At 40.9% G+C, this 18,496-nt stretch overlaps 1 protein-coding gene across 1 annotated transcript; it reads right to left on the bottom strand.

Annotated features, from left to right (window-relative positions):
* Positions 1-987: 987 nt before the first annotated feature.
* On the bottom strand, positions 988-14,060 carry serinc2 (serine incorporator 2). The gene is made up of 10 exons (XM_083981640.1): positions 13,930-14,060; positions 9,791-9,952; positions 7,036-7,214; positions 6,819-6,898; positions 6,539-6,676; positions 5,599-5,768; positions 4,927-5,017; positions 4,609-4,762; positions 1,899-2,114; positions 988-1,799 (listed from the first exon to the last, which is right to left on the bottom strand). The coding sequence occupies exons 1-10, from the start codon at positions 13,966-13,968 to the stop codon at positions 1,661-1,663; spliced, it is 1,368 nt and encodes a 455-aa protein (XP_083837766.1). The 5' UTR covers positions 13,969-14,060; the 3' UTR covers positions 988-1,660.
* Positions 14,061-18,496: the final 4,436 nt, after the last annotated feature.

Raw genomic sequence — 18,496 nt, 5'->3', positions numbered from 1 at the left:
AGTTACTCAGGATATTTCAGTCTGCTGCTTTATTGTCCCCCAGAGAAGTGATTGATTTTTATGTGGTGTTTTTATGAGGTATTGGAAATACATTTCAGTCATGAGGCCACGACTTAATGAACTGCATGAACAGATTTGATGCATTTACAGGTTATTTTTTGCAACTGAGGGATCCGCTGTCTGGTTGCAAACTGCAAATCTCTGCAAACTACACAACACAACCTCATCTGGGCCAGTTTAAAAAACATTGTCATAAACATGCACGCTTCTGAATGTAACTGCTTCAAAAAATAATCCTAAAATTGTCGATAATGTGTGATTAGGCTCTATGTGACTGCTGTTTGGTTTGTATTATTATGATTTATGCAACTGTTATCTAAAGAGATCTAAATAAAGGAAAGAAAAAAAGAAAAAGAACACGAAAAAACTCAAACAAGAAGGTAAAAGAGGATGTCCCATGTGTAATAGAATATTCCATGGTTACTGTGTGGGTACAGGTGTAATGTGCACAGTAACATTGTCTGGGATTTTCTATCAGACATCCAAATCTGCCTCCAGACACTGGAGCGTTTGTCGTCGTAGCCTCGAATGAATTTTGTTAAGTATAATGAAGTGTTGTATTCAGCCGCCCCTGCTCATGCTGATCTTGTGATAGGGGTAAAGCACATTCCCTCTATAGCACTTGCCAAGTATGTGTGTGTGTGGGTATACGTGTGTGTCTCTGCTGCACCAGGGGAATCCTGCACAGAAGGAACACAATAAATCACATTGGAGCAGGATCATGTGATTAATGGAGGGAGGGCAGGGAGCCATGCTGACCAGACTTGATGACACTTTGTTTGCTGTTTCACATGATTGTATGTATGAAAACAACAGCTTTGAAAATCTAACACTTCCTGTGTCAGAATCAATATAGAGACATAAAACCAGTCTGATGTGATGGACAACAGACCCACCTGCTGGACACAACCGCTGTTTACACTCAGGTTAAAGACAAACAGGATGTCATCTTTATTGATTATAATGAAAAGTGAACGTATGCCGAGTAAGCACTTTTACACTGAAACGTGAAAAAAAACTTTTAAAAAGGTATCAAAAATGGTCCCTAGGAATAACTTGTGTGTATACTATAATAAACCACTCTTGTTATAAAACAGGACAGTAAAACAAAGCTGTGCAATAGAAATGCAGAAGTAGAAAAGCAGGTCTCAGCATTTTAGACATTTTTTTTTTTTTTTACATAAAATCAACCTGATTTGTAAGGGAATGATGTATATATTAAAAAAAACAGAAAATGTAGTGAAATAAAAACATACAATTTCCACAGACTTGGTCTTGTTGTACTGTATAAAAGCATGTAGTGCTCTCATTTCTTATAATTGTAACAGTGGAGGAAAAAAAATACCTGAGGGAAAAATTGTGTGTGATTAAAGCTCGACTTAAGAATTCTACTGGAGACACAATTTACAAACATCCACATCACAGTAACATGTGTGTCTTCAGCACACATACACATAAGGCATATAACAACTTAGGTTTTACAACTTTAAATCAGGATTTGTGAGTGTAATCAAATATTCGAGCAGGAAGATTTGAAGCTAAAGCTGTTTTTTTTCTTTAGGTGCAAAGAGCAGGAGGCTCCAACCTATCTCTTCCATGGTTAGTTGAACTCTCTGTCAGGGAGCACCAGCGGGGCCACCAGGGTCCACAGGTAGAGGGCCAGGCCGAGCCAGCTGGACCCGATCTTCACCCACACTGCAGGCATGGTGGTCCGCATGTTGTCCATGTCGGCGCCAGGCCTGGTGAGGCGGGAGCAGAGACACAAGGTCAGAATGAATCACACCTCCCTGTTAGAGGGGGAAGAGGGCCTGACGGTAACCACTGATGCTGATACTCACTTGTACCAGTTGGTTAGGGTCATCATGATGTAGAGAGAGGCCAGGAAGAGGCTGAAGTGGAAGAAGGAGTAGCTGTAGGTCACGGCCTCCTCCTCGTTGTCCACGGCCCGTCTCACCCCGTCCTCCCCCGGGGACGCCTCCGGGTCGGCGGTCAGACCCTGGCCCTCCTCCGTCTGCATCAGCTTGTTCACCTGGGTGTTGTTGGAGGAGCGGATGCTGTGGTGGTGGAGAGCACAGAGACTCAGTCACAGGTCTGCTTCACACATTTGGATTTTATTGTGATTAATGCTCTCTACTGTTTTTTTTCCCTTATTTGTCTATTTTATTTGTTTAATTGTGTTTTTAACTGTGTCCTTAAAGGGATAGTTCAACATTTTGGCAAATTGGCCCATTGCCATACTCAATATAGTCTTAGGAGTAGGTTGTCACGCTCTGGTGGACAAGTTGTGACCTGCACATTCACCACGCTATGAGATAATAATAGAACGTTACCAGACAGAGTTGTTTTTAGAGGTAAATTCATTCAAAACCTCTAATGCGTGTTCCCGTCAGGGGCAGTTTTTCAGCAAGCAGTATCTGTATTTACCTCGAAAAAAACTTTGTCTCGTAATGCTCCGTTATTATCTCATAGCGTGGTGAATGCGCAGGTCACAACTTGTCCACCAGAGCGTTTTGGAGTTTGTGTATTTGTGTATTGATGAGTTTGATGAGAGAAACCAAGAAATCCCATTAGCCTCCGTAGCGTAGCTCTGAGCAACTCACGGCTCTGCTCCGCCGTTCTAAAAATAGCTTGCACCGACAATCAAAGGTAACGAACCCACTCCTAAGACTATAGGGATTATGGCAATAGGCCAATTTGTCAAAATGTTGAACTATCCCTTTAACTCTTTTGAGCTGAAGGCAGTTTTCCACCATGGTGGACAATAAAAAATGTATTGTATTGTATAATAACTTTATCTTTTGTATTTTCTTAGTTCAGATTCCCTGGTTGAATCTGATGCTGAATGTTTGTGTCTATTTTTCAAGGCTAAACATCTACAGTTGTGTATTTATACAATGCAGCTCCAGTCTGGTCTCCAGATGAAAACAAACAGATCAATCACTTCTGGGTAGACAATAGGAGAATTGAACGCCACACCAGCACCAGGCAGTTCCTCCCTCCCTCCCTCCCTCTGAGGGATGGATTCTATGAGGTGTTGAAACCTTCCTCTGAGACTCGGCTCCGTCCTCACATGTGACTGCATCCAATCACTGTCTGTAACACAGTCACGCTGCCAAGCTATCACATGTTCTGATGGATTCCTGCTGGAGACTGGAGGTGACGGTGAAGTTGACTGTCATGGTGATGATGAAGCTCTGACACAGGGAGCGTTCACATTACAAGACGTGAACTGAGGTGAGGCCGTGAGGGGATGAAGACCATCACTAACCATATACCATAATAATCAGACTGTGTAATCTGGTATGAATGTGCAGAGTGGAGAGTCAGGGAAACATCATCTGTGATGTATCATAAAATGTTTCCATCTCCCTCCACTGTTTCACCCACAATGTCCTGTCAGCTTTAGCTTTAGGACCAATGAACTAACGTTGACAACTGATGATTTTATTGTCTTTGCAAGTGTGGGACATTGTGAAAGACTATATCTAAAACAAAAATAAATACATTAAAAAATAATAATAATTTAGACAACTACACTACACAAATTGAAGGTGCCATACTGTACTCTAACTAAATAAAAGAGAAGTTAAGTAATAAAGCAACTGACGGTTTTTTAATGGTGCAATAAGTTTGTAGTGTATTTTTTTGGTTTACTGTTACTTTCAAATGGGAAATCAATGATCAAAAATTAATAAAGTAAAACTTAATAATTAAGAATCAGATGGAGACCTCAATCAAATCGAATCGGGAAGTTGGACCGATTAACCACCCCAAGAAACATTCCTCACATCACCAGTGGACCTGACATCAGACATACTGGATCCATGGATTCAAACTCTGAAGCCGCCATCTGCTGACTCCTGATCAGATCAGCCTACAGCGTGTGTTCTGGGCTGGATGCAGTAGACTGTGACATGCTCTGCTGCTGTCTCAGGGGAACTGCTGTGTATTGTGAGATGGTTTTCTGCTCATCACAGTTGTGAAGAGTTGGTTGTCTGAGTTACTGCAGCAGGCTGGTTGTCAGCTCCTGGGAACTCTGTCCTTAACAAAGCAGCTCTGTCTGCACATCTTCTCAGTCTGATGTTTGATGTGGACATTAGTGACGTGACTGCAGGACTTAACGCAATTTACACACTGCATTGCTGCCAAATGATTGGCTGATTGGATAATTTCACCAATAAGCAGATACAAGGGTGTTTCCAAGTGTTCAGTGTGTGCAGTTACAGCAGCGACAGACAGAAGCACTGATGTTTTTCATTATGATCTTCTAAAGCTTCAGACAACTGTAAAGAATGAAAATGTAACTTCCTTCCTCAAAGCTTCTGCTCTGACCTGCTGTGCTGTATCTCCAGATGAAGTTAGTTTGGCTCCTTTTTCTTTCAGATCAATGAAATTGAGTGTTTCTCTTAAAGAAATCAGCATCAACATACACCTACAACATGCACTGACAAAGGATAGCTCACAGCTGCTCTGGTGGTGATGTCAGAGTCTTGTAAAAGGAAGTTATGATGAGATGAAAATACCTGTAGTTGACAGTTAAATACTAACCTTGCATAAAGGGTGCAGAACAAGAAAATCATCAATCCCACGATGCTTTGTGCATCCCACCACTGGGCAGTGGGAGCAGGGGGAGCAGGGCCTGGTGCTGGAGTTGCAGTGGGCTGTTGGACCAAACTCAACAGACTTGGATTACACTGGCGGTCTAGGATGGAGACAGAAGAGAAAACAGTGTGTTGACAATGTGACTATCAAAGCCACAGAGGCCTGTAGGTCTAATTGAAGCTTTAACAAATCTTTCCTTCCCTTTCCTTTCCTTTCTTACTAAATCTCACACTCTGAATAGAATGCAGTTGTGTTGGGACTCACCGGGGTTGTTGGTCATGGCTGACCAGGTGACATACATGGTGTATAGGGAGATGAGGGAGGCCTGGAGCAGGCCTGAGCTGGGCTGAGCCTCCTGTGGAGACGGAATCATTCATTAATAGCCTTGATTTACCATTTAACAGCAGGTGTACATACAATAATGTATGAAGAAGTGCACCTGAGCAATACCACCAAATCAAATGTTCCATTATCTTACAGTAAGTGTGCCATTTTCAAGGTTAATTGTTCTTTACACAACCAAACACGACTGGTTACAGTGAAAACCTCAGTGCAACATGGTGATTTCCATTCCAGACTAATTGCAAGAACAAGGTTAGGAAAGAACCACAGCTTTGCTGGTTTTGAAAAGGAATGGATAAATGCTTCTGAGCACTGCGTTAAAAACTGGTTTCACCTGCTGATCAGTAAAATCACTGCAAGAACTGAACCTCTGGATGGCATCCAAGGAGGAAACAACTGCTCAGAAAATATTACAACACAGCTGGTTTGAATGTTGGTAGCATTTCCTTTAGTCTGGTGATGAATGTATTGGATCAGATGACATGGTTGACAGGGACCCTTTCCTTGTATACAGTGCATACAACACCAGAAGGATTAGAGAACAGCATCTAGTGGCTTCAGAATCACACACAGTACCAATTAAGTGCACGTTACCTGAACTTTGGGAAGAATGGCCACGATGGACACAACGATGCAGAAGATGAAGTTGAGGCTGATGAAGACTTTGTGCTCGGTGCAGCCCTCAGGTTGGATGTAGAACAAGTAGAAGAGCACGACGGCAGTAAAGGCCAAGATATAGTGGATGACGGTGAATGACAGCAGAGCTGAGACCAGAACACAAACACACAGTCATGACACAATGAAATCACCAGTAGAGCTGGTTTCAGGAAAAGACTGAGAGAAAGTATAATACACAGAGAGATTGTTTTGGACTGCATTTAACTTTTAGACTTGTTTTTTCCTATTCTGTTTTAAGCATGTGCTTTATAAGTTACAGCAAATTAAACAAGACATTCCTACGTGCAAGAAACAGCGCAAACTTTTTCTCCCTGTTCTCCTATTCTCTTTTTTCCTTTTTTTCTGTTACAAGTTTCTCTGTGTCTGCTTCATTTATTTTCTTTTTCATATTTTATAGTTATTTTTCATTTATCTTTACCTTTCCTTCTTTTCTCCCAAGTTTAGCTTGGTGTATTGTTTGTATTTGTTGTTGCTTTATCAATGCATGACCCAGTTGGCTTGCTTGATTCAGTATAATTGTCTTTGTTAAACACTCAGACATGTATGCAATTATTTGTATGTGTATGTTCAGACTGAGCATATGAACTTTCAAAAATTGTAATATTGTAACTGGACCCCAGGAAGAATAATGTGGATCTATAATAAACTAATAATACAACCTGAGGGTGAAACAGCAGGGTTACCTGGCAGCATCAGATTACTTCTATAACACAGGACTTTTCCATTAAATTACAGTTATGGTGTATTTTGTGTAGAATCTTCTGGACAGCGAGGGGAATATTATTTTTAAAGAAAAAATGGGGAGACTATTTAGTTGAGAAATAACAAGTGTTGTGTTTCTATGTTGCTTTTTCACCTGCAAACCAGCACTTGGAGTTCCCGTTCTCTGCCCTCTCCAGCCAAGACTGGTTCCAGGAGTGGGCGAAGTCCACCAGCAGGATGAGCTGGATGATGATGAAGATGAACGAGCCCACCATGCCGAAGTGATACCACACTGAGAGGAGATGGAAGAAAAAAAAACTTTACAGGGCTACTGTCTATGCAGCTCATCCAATTTGCTGTGAGGAATATTCTAACATCCAAGACTGACTTTGACTTTGTCAGAAGACTCTGATATACATGTTCAGACTTCATACCGTCGTTGAAGACTCCATCAGGGATGAAGAAAGCTCCCACTGTTATGCCAACCAGCACGAGGAACTTGAAGAACCAGAAACTGAAGAAGTGAATGGAAGGAGGAATGAAAAACAGAATCATTAGAGATGCAGTTCCTCTGTTTGGCCAGCAGAGTGCATCGTTCTCTCATGGTGAGAGTCTGGTGTACTGAAGAAACGTTGCAACTGCAGCACGAACCCATTTTGGATGGCGGCTCTGGGGTCCTTGCTGCTGCGCACGCGGATCATGATGATGGAGAAGAGGAAGAAGAAACAGGCCATGGCGAAACACATGCGGTACACCGACTTGTAGCCCACCATGATGTCACAGTTGACCTTGCCCGATATGCTCGTGCTTTCCGTGCAGAAACCTGGAATCTGACGATGTGAGAGCGTACAAAGAGAAGGTACAGAAAGTACATTGAATAAAATGATGTATAACTGTCTACTTAAGCTGTATAACTCAGGTGTATTTGTGTCGCCATGGATTCTACAGGTTAAGCAGATACTGAATGACTGTGGTTTGTTGTATACCTTTGGCTCTCTCAAAAATCCATCAACACTGACGCTGAAGCTAACTGTTGAACAGAGACTGAGAGATCAGTTCTTGTGAACATGGAAAAGTGAAATTGGTAGCATGACGTCATCATGTGACATTTATATAGAGTTTAAATGAGAAAAGTACCTATTGTGTCCAAAATCCAAAGTTTAGACAAGTCATTGGAAGGTATGACAGCCTACATAGAGGTCAGAGGTTTTGTAACCTTTGTGATAACTGTCCTGGTGATACGTTTCATATTTTATTTGAGTGCATGAACACAAGTATAATACATTTCAGAGAAAAATATCTCCCAAAGTATTATGTTAGTCGCCCATCTATGTTTTAACTTATTTTGTTACTTCAGTTTGATAAAGCAAAAGTTATTTATAAGTTAGATGCCTTTCTGAAGAGCTTCCTTCCTTTGTTTAAGTGATATTTTATTACATTGATCCTTTTTTTCTGTTTCTTTTTTCCTCCAGTTGTCAGAGATGGAAAGCATGTACAACCCTGCTACTTGCTACACTTGATTACTGATATTGTCTAATGCAGTGTTATTCAACCTTGAGTTTGAGACCCCACGTGGGGTCGCCTGGAATTCAAATGGGGTCGCCTAAATGTCTAGTAATCGATTAAAAAATGACTTGTTTTTTTAACTAATTATTATTCGTTTTAAAATTATGATTAAAAACCCCACACACAATCTTAAACAACTGTATTCCATAGACCAGAGCGGCATCTGAGAATGACTGATGCATCCTGGGTAATTTAGGGGCAGCGCCCGGCATCCCTCCATTGAAAAGTTCAGCCTAACTGGCTTGACAAACTAACTAACAAAAAAGTTGGCTATTAACAGGCTATTAACAGACAACACTTAGCCAAAACCTACCCGGTGATTCCACCAAATACGTGTAGATGTCTGGGTCAGACATTTCTGGCCACTTTGTGGGGTCATTGACCACTGTGGGAGGCTAAATGAGCATACCGGTAGATTCATTCATTGTAATTTTTCAAGATAGCGTGAACGGTGGGTTTCAAAGAGGGTGTCAAAATAATTATGAGACATAGTGCTACAAAAGAAACAAAAAATAAAACATTCAGATTGATTGTTAGTTAGTCTACGCTCCATCAAAACACAAAAAGCCACTGAGTGCAATGTAAAAATGCCGGTAGCTGCCCCTAAATTACCCAGAATGCATCGGTCATTCTCATTTGCATAAAAAAGCTGCTCTGGTCTATAGACCGAATCGCCTTGTTGTTTACATTCTACTTCCGGGTAGAAAACCAGCACGTAATTTGAATGAGAACAGTAGTAACCAACGAGAGTTCAGCTATATCATATTTTTCACGCCCTATCACCGTTTAGACAAATCTGAAATGATTGAAGAAACATTACTATTTCTGTGTGTGTGTTTTGTGTTGCTATGTGTTGTATTTATTCGGTTTGGGGGAATCACAGTGTCCAGAAAGCATCAGTGGCTGCAGCTGACAGGGACAGCTAACGGCGGTAGCTAAGCTAACCGCGGTAGCTAAGCTAACAGCAGGACGTCAGCTGTTAAAACCCTCCCGTTGTCGGACACGACATGAAACTACTCCAGTTAGCTCAGTCATGTTGTAACTAAGATATCCGCTGGAAAAAATATTTTTTCATGGACGGTTTATTGAGTCACTGAGTTATTAAAGTTAAACAGGTAGCTAACCGTTAGCCCGGCTAATCTATGATAACCATGACTAATTACAAAAATGTGCACACATGAATAGTAATGTTTGTCCAATCATTGGTTTTATAGACTTTACAAACATCAGATTAGTCTAAACGACAATATAGTAACATGAAAAATTAGATATATATAGCGAAACTCTCGTCCGTCACTATTGTTCTCATGCTGGTTTTCTACCCAGAAGTAGTTGTAAACAACAAGGCGATTCGTCTTATACTTCTATACTTAATCGAGTTCAAATAAAATGCAGCATATAAAAATATCTGAGCTGGTGCATCTGGGGTCATGAGCCAGAAAAGGCTGGAAGCCACTGGTCTAATGTTTGTACTCCATATACCATGTACTTGGTCGTGAGTTAAATAAAAAGTGAAGTGAAGTGCAGAATCAAAGGGCAGGCCAGGATTACACCGGGTCATCTCCGGTACTTTGTAGTTTGGCAGTAGCTTAAAAAAATAAGATTCCTATGGGACATCTGGTAGATAAACAGACACATAATCCAAGCATCCTGTCCAGCTGCTCTACAATCTCTCTCTCTCTGGGTTATTTCTCTCTTTTTAACTTGTTTGGAAACGACATGCAGGCTCAGAGAGATTCAATACAACTCATAGGTCATAGGAGATGATTAATGGTACCCGATGCAACCGGCCCCGTGCGGGTAATTAAATTCGATCTCATCTAAGTCTTATCTGATATACCTTTTTAAGATGTTCCTCCATGCCCGGCAGGATCATAATAATAGACACCAGGGTCCCGAGCAGCAGCAGGAAGGAGAAGGCCAGCCGGCTCATGGTGGAGTTGTACGTGGAGGGGCAGCATGCCGACAGGAGGCAGGGGGCCGAGCCGCACAGACACGACGCCTGAGAAGAGAAGAGAAGCCAGGGAAGGAATTAGCAGGGTGTTCCTTCATACTGATTCATATTTCATGAAATTCAGGGACAAGGCACCGAATTGTGGGATAATCAGTGTAATGCATGCATGGCTAGCCACGACTATGAGGAGGAGGAGGGGGGAAAATAAACACAAATAGCCTAACACTGTGTGTGCTTGTCTTTCCTCTCCAGCGTGCTTCCAGAAAAGCTAGAGATAAATGATGATTCTCAGCGGCAGTCGGACTCGTCAGGCCTGTGATTAAGAGCTGCCGTGGTAACAAACAAATCTCTCCCTCTCTTGGTTTCTTTACACCAGCGCTGAGAGAGAGGATTCTGTTCTGTATGACTCTTTTCAGACGCAGGGCCGGGCCGCTGAGAGGTGTGTGAAGGCAGCAGCACCGAGGCTGGAGCTGAGATCAGCCGTCCTTCACTAAACATGAGTGTGTGACTACAACACACACACAACACGGGGCCTCTGGTGTAAACGCCTCAGCCCTGATGAGAACAATCCAGTTTCCATGGCTCTGATTGGCCTCTGCCATCCTGCCTTGGCAACAGAAGCTCTAATCTGAAACAATCAAGCTACACAAACCCAAAACACCAATCTCCTAAGAATTACAATGAACTCATGCTGATAATGCTGCTTGTTCAACATGACAGGGCCCATATAAAGAGCTTTTTACTCATTTATTTATTTATTTATTTAACACTGAATAAAACTGGGCATTAAAGGGATAGTTAAGCTTTTCTGAAGTGGGGTTGTATGAGCTACAGATACCCATTAAAGGACAATTCCGGGCAAATTCAACTCGGGGGTGTATTTTCCTAACATTTTAGGTCTAAAAGAAGCAATCTGAAGATTTTCAGTTTAATTGCTCCTGTTTTGCGGTAGTTGTGTGTGTCTGTTCCGCTGCTTAGGCTGTTTACATCCCTCAAAGCCGCAATTTTTTTCCACAGACAGCGTCAGATGGCGACTCAAACATGCACCGAGAAGTTTATTTACTTCAAGCAAGCCGACATGTTTGTAAAACTAGATCTAAGTCAAAGTCTCCCAGAGTCTCAAGCGAGACCCAAGTTGCCGTGCTCGGTGTGTTCAGGTGCAGTGGGAAAGCTCCCGTTTGTGTCATAAACACAGGAATATCAACTCTTGACTTGCTTCAAGTAAAAAAAACTTCTCCGCGCATGTTTGAGTAGCCATCTGATGTGTCTGTCGAAAAAATGTACACTCCAAGCAAGTCAAGAGTTGATATTCCTGTGTTTATGACACAAACGGGAGCTGCGACTGCACCTGAACACACCGAGCACGGCAACTTGGGTCTCGTGCGAGACTCTGGAGACTTTGAATTAGATCTAGTTTTACAAACATGTCGGCTTGCTTGAAGTGAATAAACTTCTGGGTGCATGTTTGAGTCGCCATCTGACGCTGTCTGTGGAAAAAAGAAATTGCGGCTTTGAGGGATGTAAACAGCCTAAGCAGCGGAACTTGCATCCGCTCCCATTCATTGCTGCCGTGGCGATGCGGGGACAGACACAACTACCGCAAAACAGGAGCAATTAAACTGAAAATCTTCAGATTCCTTCTTTTAGACCTAAAATGTTAGAAAAATACACCCCCGAGTTGAATTTGCCCGGAATTGTCCTTTAAGTAGACTAGATGCAGTAGAAAGGTCTCTGCTCTCCTCACTGAGAAACACCGGCACGTTGCGCTGCACCAAGACTCAGGCAGTAGCCTACACTGCTGTCAATGAGGGACGATTAAACAGCATATTTTCACCACCTACAAGAAGTCCTGTCTCGATTTCAAGAGTAGGATATTAGTAAAAATTTACAATGCATCAGCTTCTCGGAAAAAAGTTTGTTTATCTGGAACTACCCAACTCATTCAGTACTCCTCGGTATTCCTCCACACAGGCAGGCTCGGCGACGTGCTGTATCACTCCGCCTCTTCCACACACCACTGATCCACAGTGGAGTGATACAGCACTGTGTGGAGGAGTACCAAGGAGTACTGCGTTGGGTAGTTCCAGATAAACAAACTTTTTTTCCAACCAGCTGATGCATTGTAAATGTTTTACTTTAGACCGTACTCTTGAACTGGTGTAGCCTATTATTTTGAGAAGGGACAAAAATACGCTGATTAATCGTCCCCCATTGACAACAGTGTACTGCCTCTGTCTAGTCTGTGTTTCTCAGTGGAGGAGAGCAGAGACCTTTCTACTGCATCAAGTCTACTTAATGGGTATCTGTAGCTCATACAACCGCACTTCAAAAAAAGCTGAACTATCCCTTTAAGCCTTAGTATAGTATGATGTCTGTTTGTGCTGTAGGCCTACCTTTATGTAGAGCTCACTGTGTAACACTGTTGAACATTTTGAGAAACTTAAACAAGTTTTGTAACAAAAACATGTTACACTTCTCAAACTAAGGTTGTGGTGCTGACACAAAGGTCTTGTATTGGCACTAGTAGCTAGTCTAATGTGCACCTGCTGCCCAGCTCTGTGTGTTAGTGGGTAAGCTGGAAATGTGAAAATGACAAAAAGGGAAACTTCACTTAAAACAACCAAGAATAAATAGGTCTACTACATTAAAAAGCATGTGTATCTCTGTGGCGGGAGTAAGACTGTGGAATAGCTTGACAGAGGGTCTCAAACAATGCAAAAACATAACACAATTTAAAAATAGATTAAAACATAGTATGATAGAAAGCTATAAACAGGATTGATTAATTGGGTGTTGATTGCAACTGTAATGCTGTTAAATGTTCAATTTTTAATTTATTTAAAAGGGACAATGTATGCTACAGTTAAAACATAAATGTTGCCATTTGATGCACTAGCCTATACCAGATTGTAGCTTTAAGCTAATTTGCATCTGTAGTCCCTTGGCAGGTCACAAAAATGTTAAATTATCTAGGCCTATTTCTTTTCTTTTTTTTGGGCTACACTTGTTAATTATTGGATACTTGTTCCTTTCTATGACTCTGAAACCATGAAGAGCTCTAATGGATTTAATGGAATATTGAATTAAAGGGTAGGCATTTATAAGCTAGATAGCTTCAGCCTACACCTTTTCTATCAATTTCTGAACTAGTTGAACGAATGATGGTATTATGGAAGGTTGACCGACTGTGATTGATGCTCAACTGTAAACAATTTTTGTAAAAGATCGAATAAACTACTACTACTACTACTACTACTAAAGAGATCGACCTGTTTGAGGAGACAGCTGTTGCATATTTACTTCTGTCTTTTGTTAGTGACTTGCATCATAAATAACAACATTAATAATAATATAAATGCTGGTGTGTATTCTGTGTTTGGTAAACAATAATCCTACATCTGTGGATTTGATTGGCTAAAAATCTATATCTTCTTCTCATTCAGAAATAACAACAGAGTAGAGAGCTATGAGTAGGAGAACAGTGACGCCCTGTTCTGTTCAAAGAGACGACGTCAGGTCCTGAGTAAAACCAGGAAATAGAAAATCTTCCATCGGTATATGGGATATACCTTGTGGATCTGGCAGATGTGGCGTTTAAATTCATTCAGATTAACCTACTTGTTGACTATGAACCTTATGAGAATGTGACTATAAACTTAATGAAACTTTTCTTTAGATAAAAATCACAGTAGGACCAACCGTAGGACACAGAGACGGCCAGACGTCAGACCAGTCCGACAACCCGATAACTCCCCGTCTACTTCACAGTTTGGTAATGTTACATGTCTGATATATCTCACAGAAACATCATTAGTATCAATTATTAATCATAAATCTTGTGTTTCTGGAGACATTCCTAAACCTACGCAGCCGTTTTATAATTACTTTCACGTGACGTCATGACGAAACCAAAACAAGCTAACGTCTTGGCTAACAATGCACAAACTTTGCTAAATTAAAACAAGGAAATGTGAAAATTAGAAGTCTGCGCGTCCCTTAAAGAAACAAAGGACAGGTATACTTACACAGCTGGCAAGGGAACCCACTGCCAAACAAGCACCCATGGTGATTCAACACAAAAACAACCGAGGAGAGCGCAATGTGTCCGAAAAGTTCAAGAAGAAACCGAGTGAAACGGTGAAATAGTCTGTTTATGACCACACGCGGAAACGCCCATCGTCTTTCAAAATAAAAGTTTTTTATTTAGACGGAAACGTTTTATGTTGGCGCAAATGAGTCTCAACTTCCGGTTTCAGTAGTTTCAGACAAAATACTAGTGCGAGTACTGTGGGATCAAATAAGGGTCAAAACTGTAGCTACTTGTAGGCTACAATGATGTTCAAATGTGTGATAAAGTTTTGTGGTTGTAAACATATTTTGTGCCCCTGTAAAAACACTTTGTGCATGTGTAACAGTCTTGAAGGTGTATAAAAGATTTTGTGCATACCAAAATTTTTAATTTGTAAAAATAGTTTGTGCATTTGTAAAACAAATTTAATAAATAATAATAAACTTTATTTCTATAGCACCTTTCAAAACCAAGGTTACAATTGTGCTTCACAAAATACAAATAGCTACAATATCATTGAAAAAATAAAGCAATTAGAAAGTAGGAAAACATCATACAGAAAAACAGTGAACAGGCATAAGATAAAATAGTGGAAATGGATAAGACAATAGAAACAAAAAACAAACAAACATTAAAATTACTGCACAAATGCCAGTCATGTGGGTTTTTAAAAGCTTTTTAAAATGATGCACAGACTGATGCCGAGGGGGAGCTCTGTTCCACAGCAATGGAGCTAAAACAGCAATGGAGCTAAAACAGAAAAAGCACGATCTCCCTTAGTCCCGAGTTTCGAACGTGGGAATATTCTACATGTGTAAAACTAAATCCGACGGACACACAATTTCCCACCTTCAAGTGCGAGCCTGAAGTTACAAGTTTACAAAACTCAAGTTAGCCTACAAGCAAAGATATTCAAACCGTCTTTGCTACAAGTACGGATTTGGACCCTGTTTTGACAGCTGAATGAATAGCCAATCAGCACATTGCTTAGCCTACTGACTTGCCAATCAACCCGGTAGCTACCATGTGCTAACCTACCATCCAGTGGGAATAAAAGAGTTCTTGTATCTGTTGGTCTTACATCTCTTCCATACTACATATTCCATACTACATACTCAACTATCAGACAGTATACAGAGCATTTACACTGCAGCATACTACATGATGACCCACAATGCATTGCGCTCCTACCTGAACCAAAATCAGCAGTCAGAAGCTGATTTCATTTTAGCTCTAAACTCTGTAAATATCACTTTATCGACTTTTCAAACATTTTTAGCCGAGACAGTAGCTGTTTAGATCAGCAGTGTGTTGTTAATTTGTCTAAATACCAGCTGTTTACAATTTTGTTCGGACGAATTTGGCGCTACTCAACCCAGATAGCTAGCCTACGTTGTGCCGACGTCAAGTTCCGTCGCATGGAGAGCGTTTGCTCATTGGCATATCGCCGAGACGTCGGCCTTTGATCGAATTCGACCACCACCCGACGTCTCAGCGATCAGTGAAAGCAGGAGCGGGAGCGCCAGACGTTCCATATTAGCCTATAAATAAGTCATCCAACCTTTATTCATTTAGGTTGGGCCTTTTGAACTAGATAGCCTATGATATTCTACAATCCAATATGCTTACGTAAAAAATAAATGAATATATCATAATCCCTGTCTGCTGTAGTCTATGTACAATTAAGAGGCAAAAGTCAAGTTTAAAAAACTTTAATTCATGCTTCATTCTTTTTTTTTTTACATCAGAAACTACTAGCTAATTAAATAAGCTCCACCGTCAAGGATAAACAATGTAGCCTAACCAATACCAAAGGTCTCAATGTCTGAATGTACTGTCTGCCACTGATGGCAAAACTACTTGTTTCTTGATACTCCTATACCTCAAACTTGTCATTCATCATCATGCCCTCATAACATCCAGAGTCACTTATTGTAACACTCTATTCACTGATATACTAAATAAGACCACTATTGAGCTACAGCCTATTCACAGTGTTGTTCAGGGTCATAGAAAAAATCAGAAAAGACAGCATAATACTCCAGTTCTCAGTTCTGTGCTCTTGCTTCAAAGTTTGACTTATTGTCTATAAGTCTGGGGCTGGGCTATGGAGAACTTACATTTTGATGAGATATTGTTTTTGGTTTTTTTACTGTTTCCTTATTGTATTTATGCTCAAGCACACCGATGATCTCTGTGTATGATAATGTGCTGTATAAATAAATCAGCCTTGCCTTGGTGAAAATTTCTATTTCAAGTTTTGTTTCCACCAGTAATAAATATTCATACTCTGATTCACACATTATGCCTGTGTTCTAAGAGACGACTTGGCTTTGAGGGACATCCTTGTTGTTCAAACAGTACATGTAGGAAACACAGGCTGTCGCAGTGATGCTTCACTTTTTTGGGTCTTTTGCTCTGTTGTAAATCTGCCAGTGCTGATATTTCTGAGCCTGCCATTCCCACCTTGTCTAACTGTGATCCCAAGTGTGAGTCCTATCAACACCTGTGTCTAACACCTTTGTTGGAAGCAACATTCAGATCCTTTAAAATACAACAATGTAACCATACTCCATAAAGGCTCTGCATTCCAAAAGTATACTGAAATTGACTGAAAAAACATTAACCACGAATAAAAACACTTTTTTTTTTTTCGGTTTTCAGAGAATAGTGCCTCTGTAATATTACTGATCAGCCAGATTTAATGGCCAGATTGGAACGGAACAGGAATAATGATGATTTCATTTCACCAGAGGTAGCACACAGTAAGCAAACATGAATGACAATGAAGGTCAGACAGTGAGTTTAGAGCAGCAGGAGGCGAACCGCCATCTGTTTGTGTCTAACCTTCAGAAACACAGTGAAGGTGTTCACCTGTGACTAAATGGTTTCAGTGCAGCACGTAGCTTTTACTTCTCCTGCACCTTTATTTTAATGTAATCCAAAGAGTCTTTATATCCTTAAAACAATTCAGAATCATGGTTCCATGACAGTAGGTAATGATTATAGGTAATTAGATGTATAAGATGATGCTAATCAGGTAAAAGCCTAAGTTTTTGAAATATTCCTCCAGGCACTGAGTGAAAGTGACAGTCATTCTCCTCTGAATCTTTGATTTTTTTTCATAAAATAACCTCATTCTGTTTAAGTACAGTTCAGTGGTATCAAGGGGGTCATCTATGTTCCAGCCAGGAACATACAGGAGTAGGACCCGGTCTACTTGTATGTGACTGGGAAACATAAACCCTTTTTCTAAAAAAAAAAAAGGGTTCTATGTTATTTTTTTCTGGTCACATACACAGCAGGCAACATGACCCTTTTACCCATAGCACAGTGTTTTTCAACCCTGGGGTCGGGACCCCAAGTGGGGTCACCTGGAATTCAAATGGGGTCGCCTGAATATTTGATTAAAAAAAGAATTATACATTTTTTTTACCTAATAATTATTCTTTTTAAAATTATGATTAAAAACACCATGCACAATCTTAAACAACATATACTATACTTTCACATTCAATCAAGTTCAAATAAAATGCAGCATATAAAAATATCTGAGCTGGCACATTTTGATTGACGGTGCGGGGTCGCCAGACATTTGTGATGTCAGAATGGGGTCACGAGCCAAAAATGTTGGGAATCACTGCCATAGGACCTGGGGCAATGTGCAATTTTTGGTTTTTGGTCCCATACCTGGAAGTAGAGTTTGGGTAAGAAGCATAGACTGTAAAAAACATGGACGTAGCATCTGTGACGTCACCCATTGGTTTTGGGGAGTCGTATTTGTGACTCAAATATGGTGGCCTGAACAGCGCCATGTTGGATTGGCCGCCCACTGGCCTCGAAGCAGCTGTCCATGGACCTGCTCGGATCTATCACTCAACGTTTCCGTGCCCTAATTGGCCAGAATTTTAACCTAATAACAGTAAAACGGTAGAGTTGAAAAAAAATTCACCCCCCTCAGAGTGTGTGCGGGGGTAGAAACTATCGATTGAGACCAAAAAACGTTCTGACACCAGGCTTTGATCATGTTTATTGAGGATGTAAAATCTGCGATTTTAACATGGGGGTCTATGGAGAATGCTGCTTTCTGACACCAGCCCCCAGAGGAACCCGAGATGATTGCAGTTTTTTGAACGCGGAAGTGAGCTTCACTTCTCAGACCGACGACTGCCCTCTTGGTAAGAAGTTGAGTTGTGACTTCAGTGAGAAGTGGAATTCCTATTGGTTGGGTTTAGGCAATAAAGAAAGGAGTTGGTTAAATTTAGTAAAAAGACCAGAGGCCAGATAGATAGTCCAGAGAGAGTCCATCGATCGGCAACAGCGGGGAACATAGGACCCTTTTTTTTTTTTAAAGGGTCCTATGTTCCCCTTTATGAATTATGACCTGGGAACATATAACAGTAGGACCCTTTTTGGGAAAAACGAGGAACATAGGTACACTCCCCTCAAGTATTAGCAGCACTCCATGTTCCCTCTTATTGTCCTGTGGTTCTCCACTCTGTGAACAGTGACTTCATGGCCAT

This window comes from Trachurus trachurus (assembly GCF_905171665.1).
Source record: "Trachurus trachurus genome assembly, chromosome: 11".
In the NCBI taxonomy this organism is placed as follows: domain Eukaryota; kingdom Metazoa; phylum Chordata; class Actinopteri; order Carangiformes; family Carangidae; genus Trachurus; species Trachurus trachurus.
This window is presented reverse-complemented; position numbering and strand designations above follow the sequence as displayed.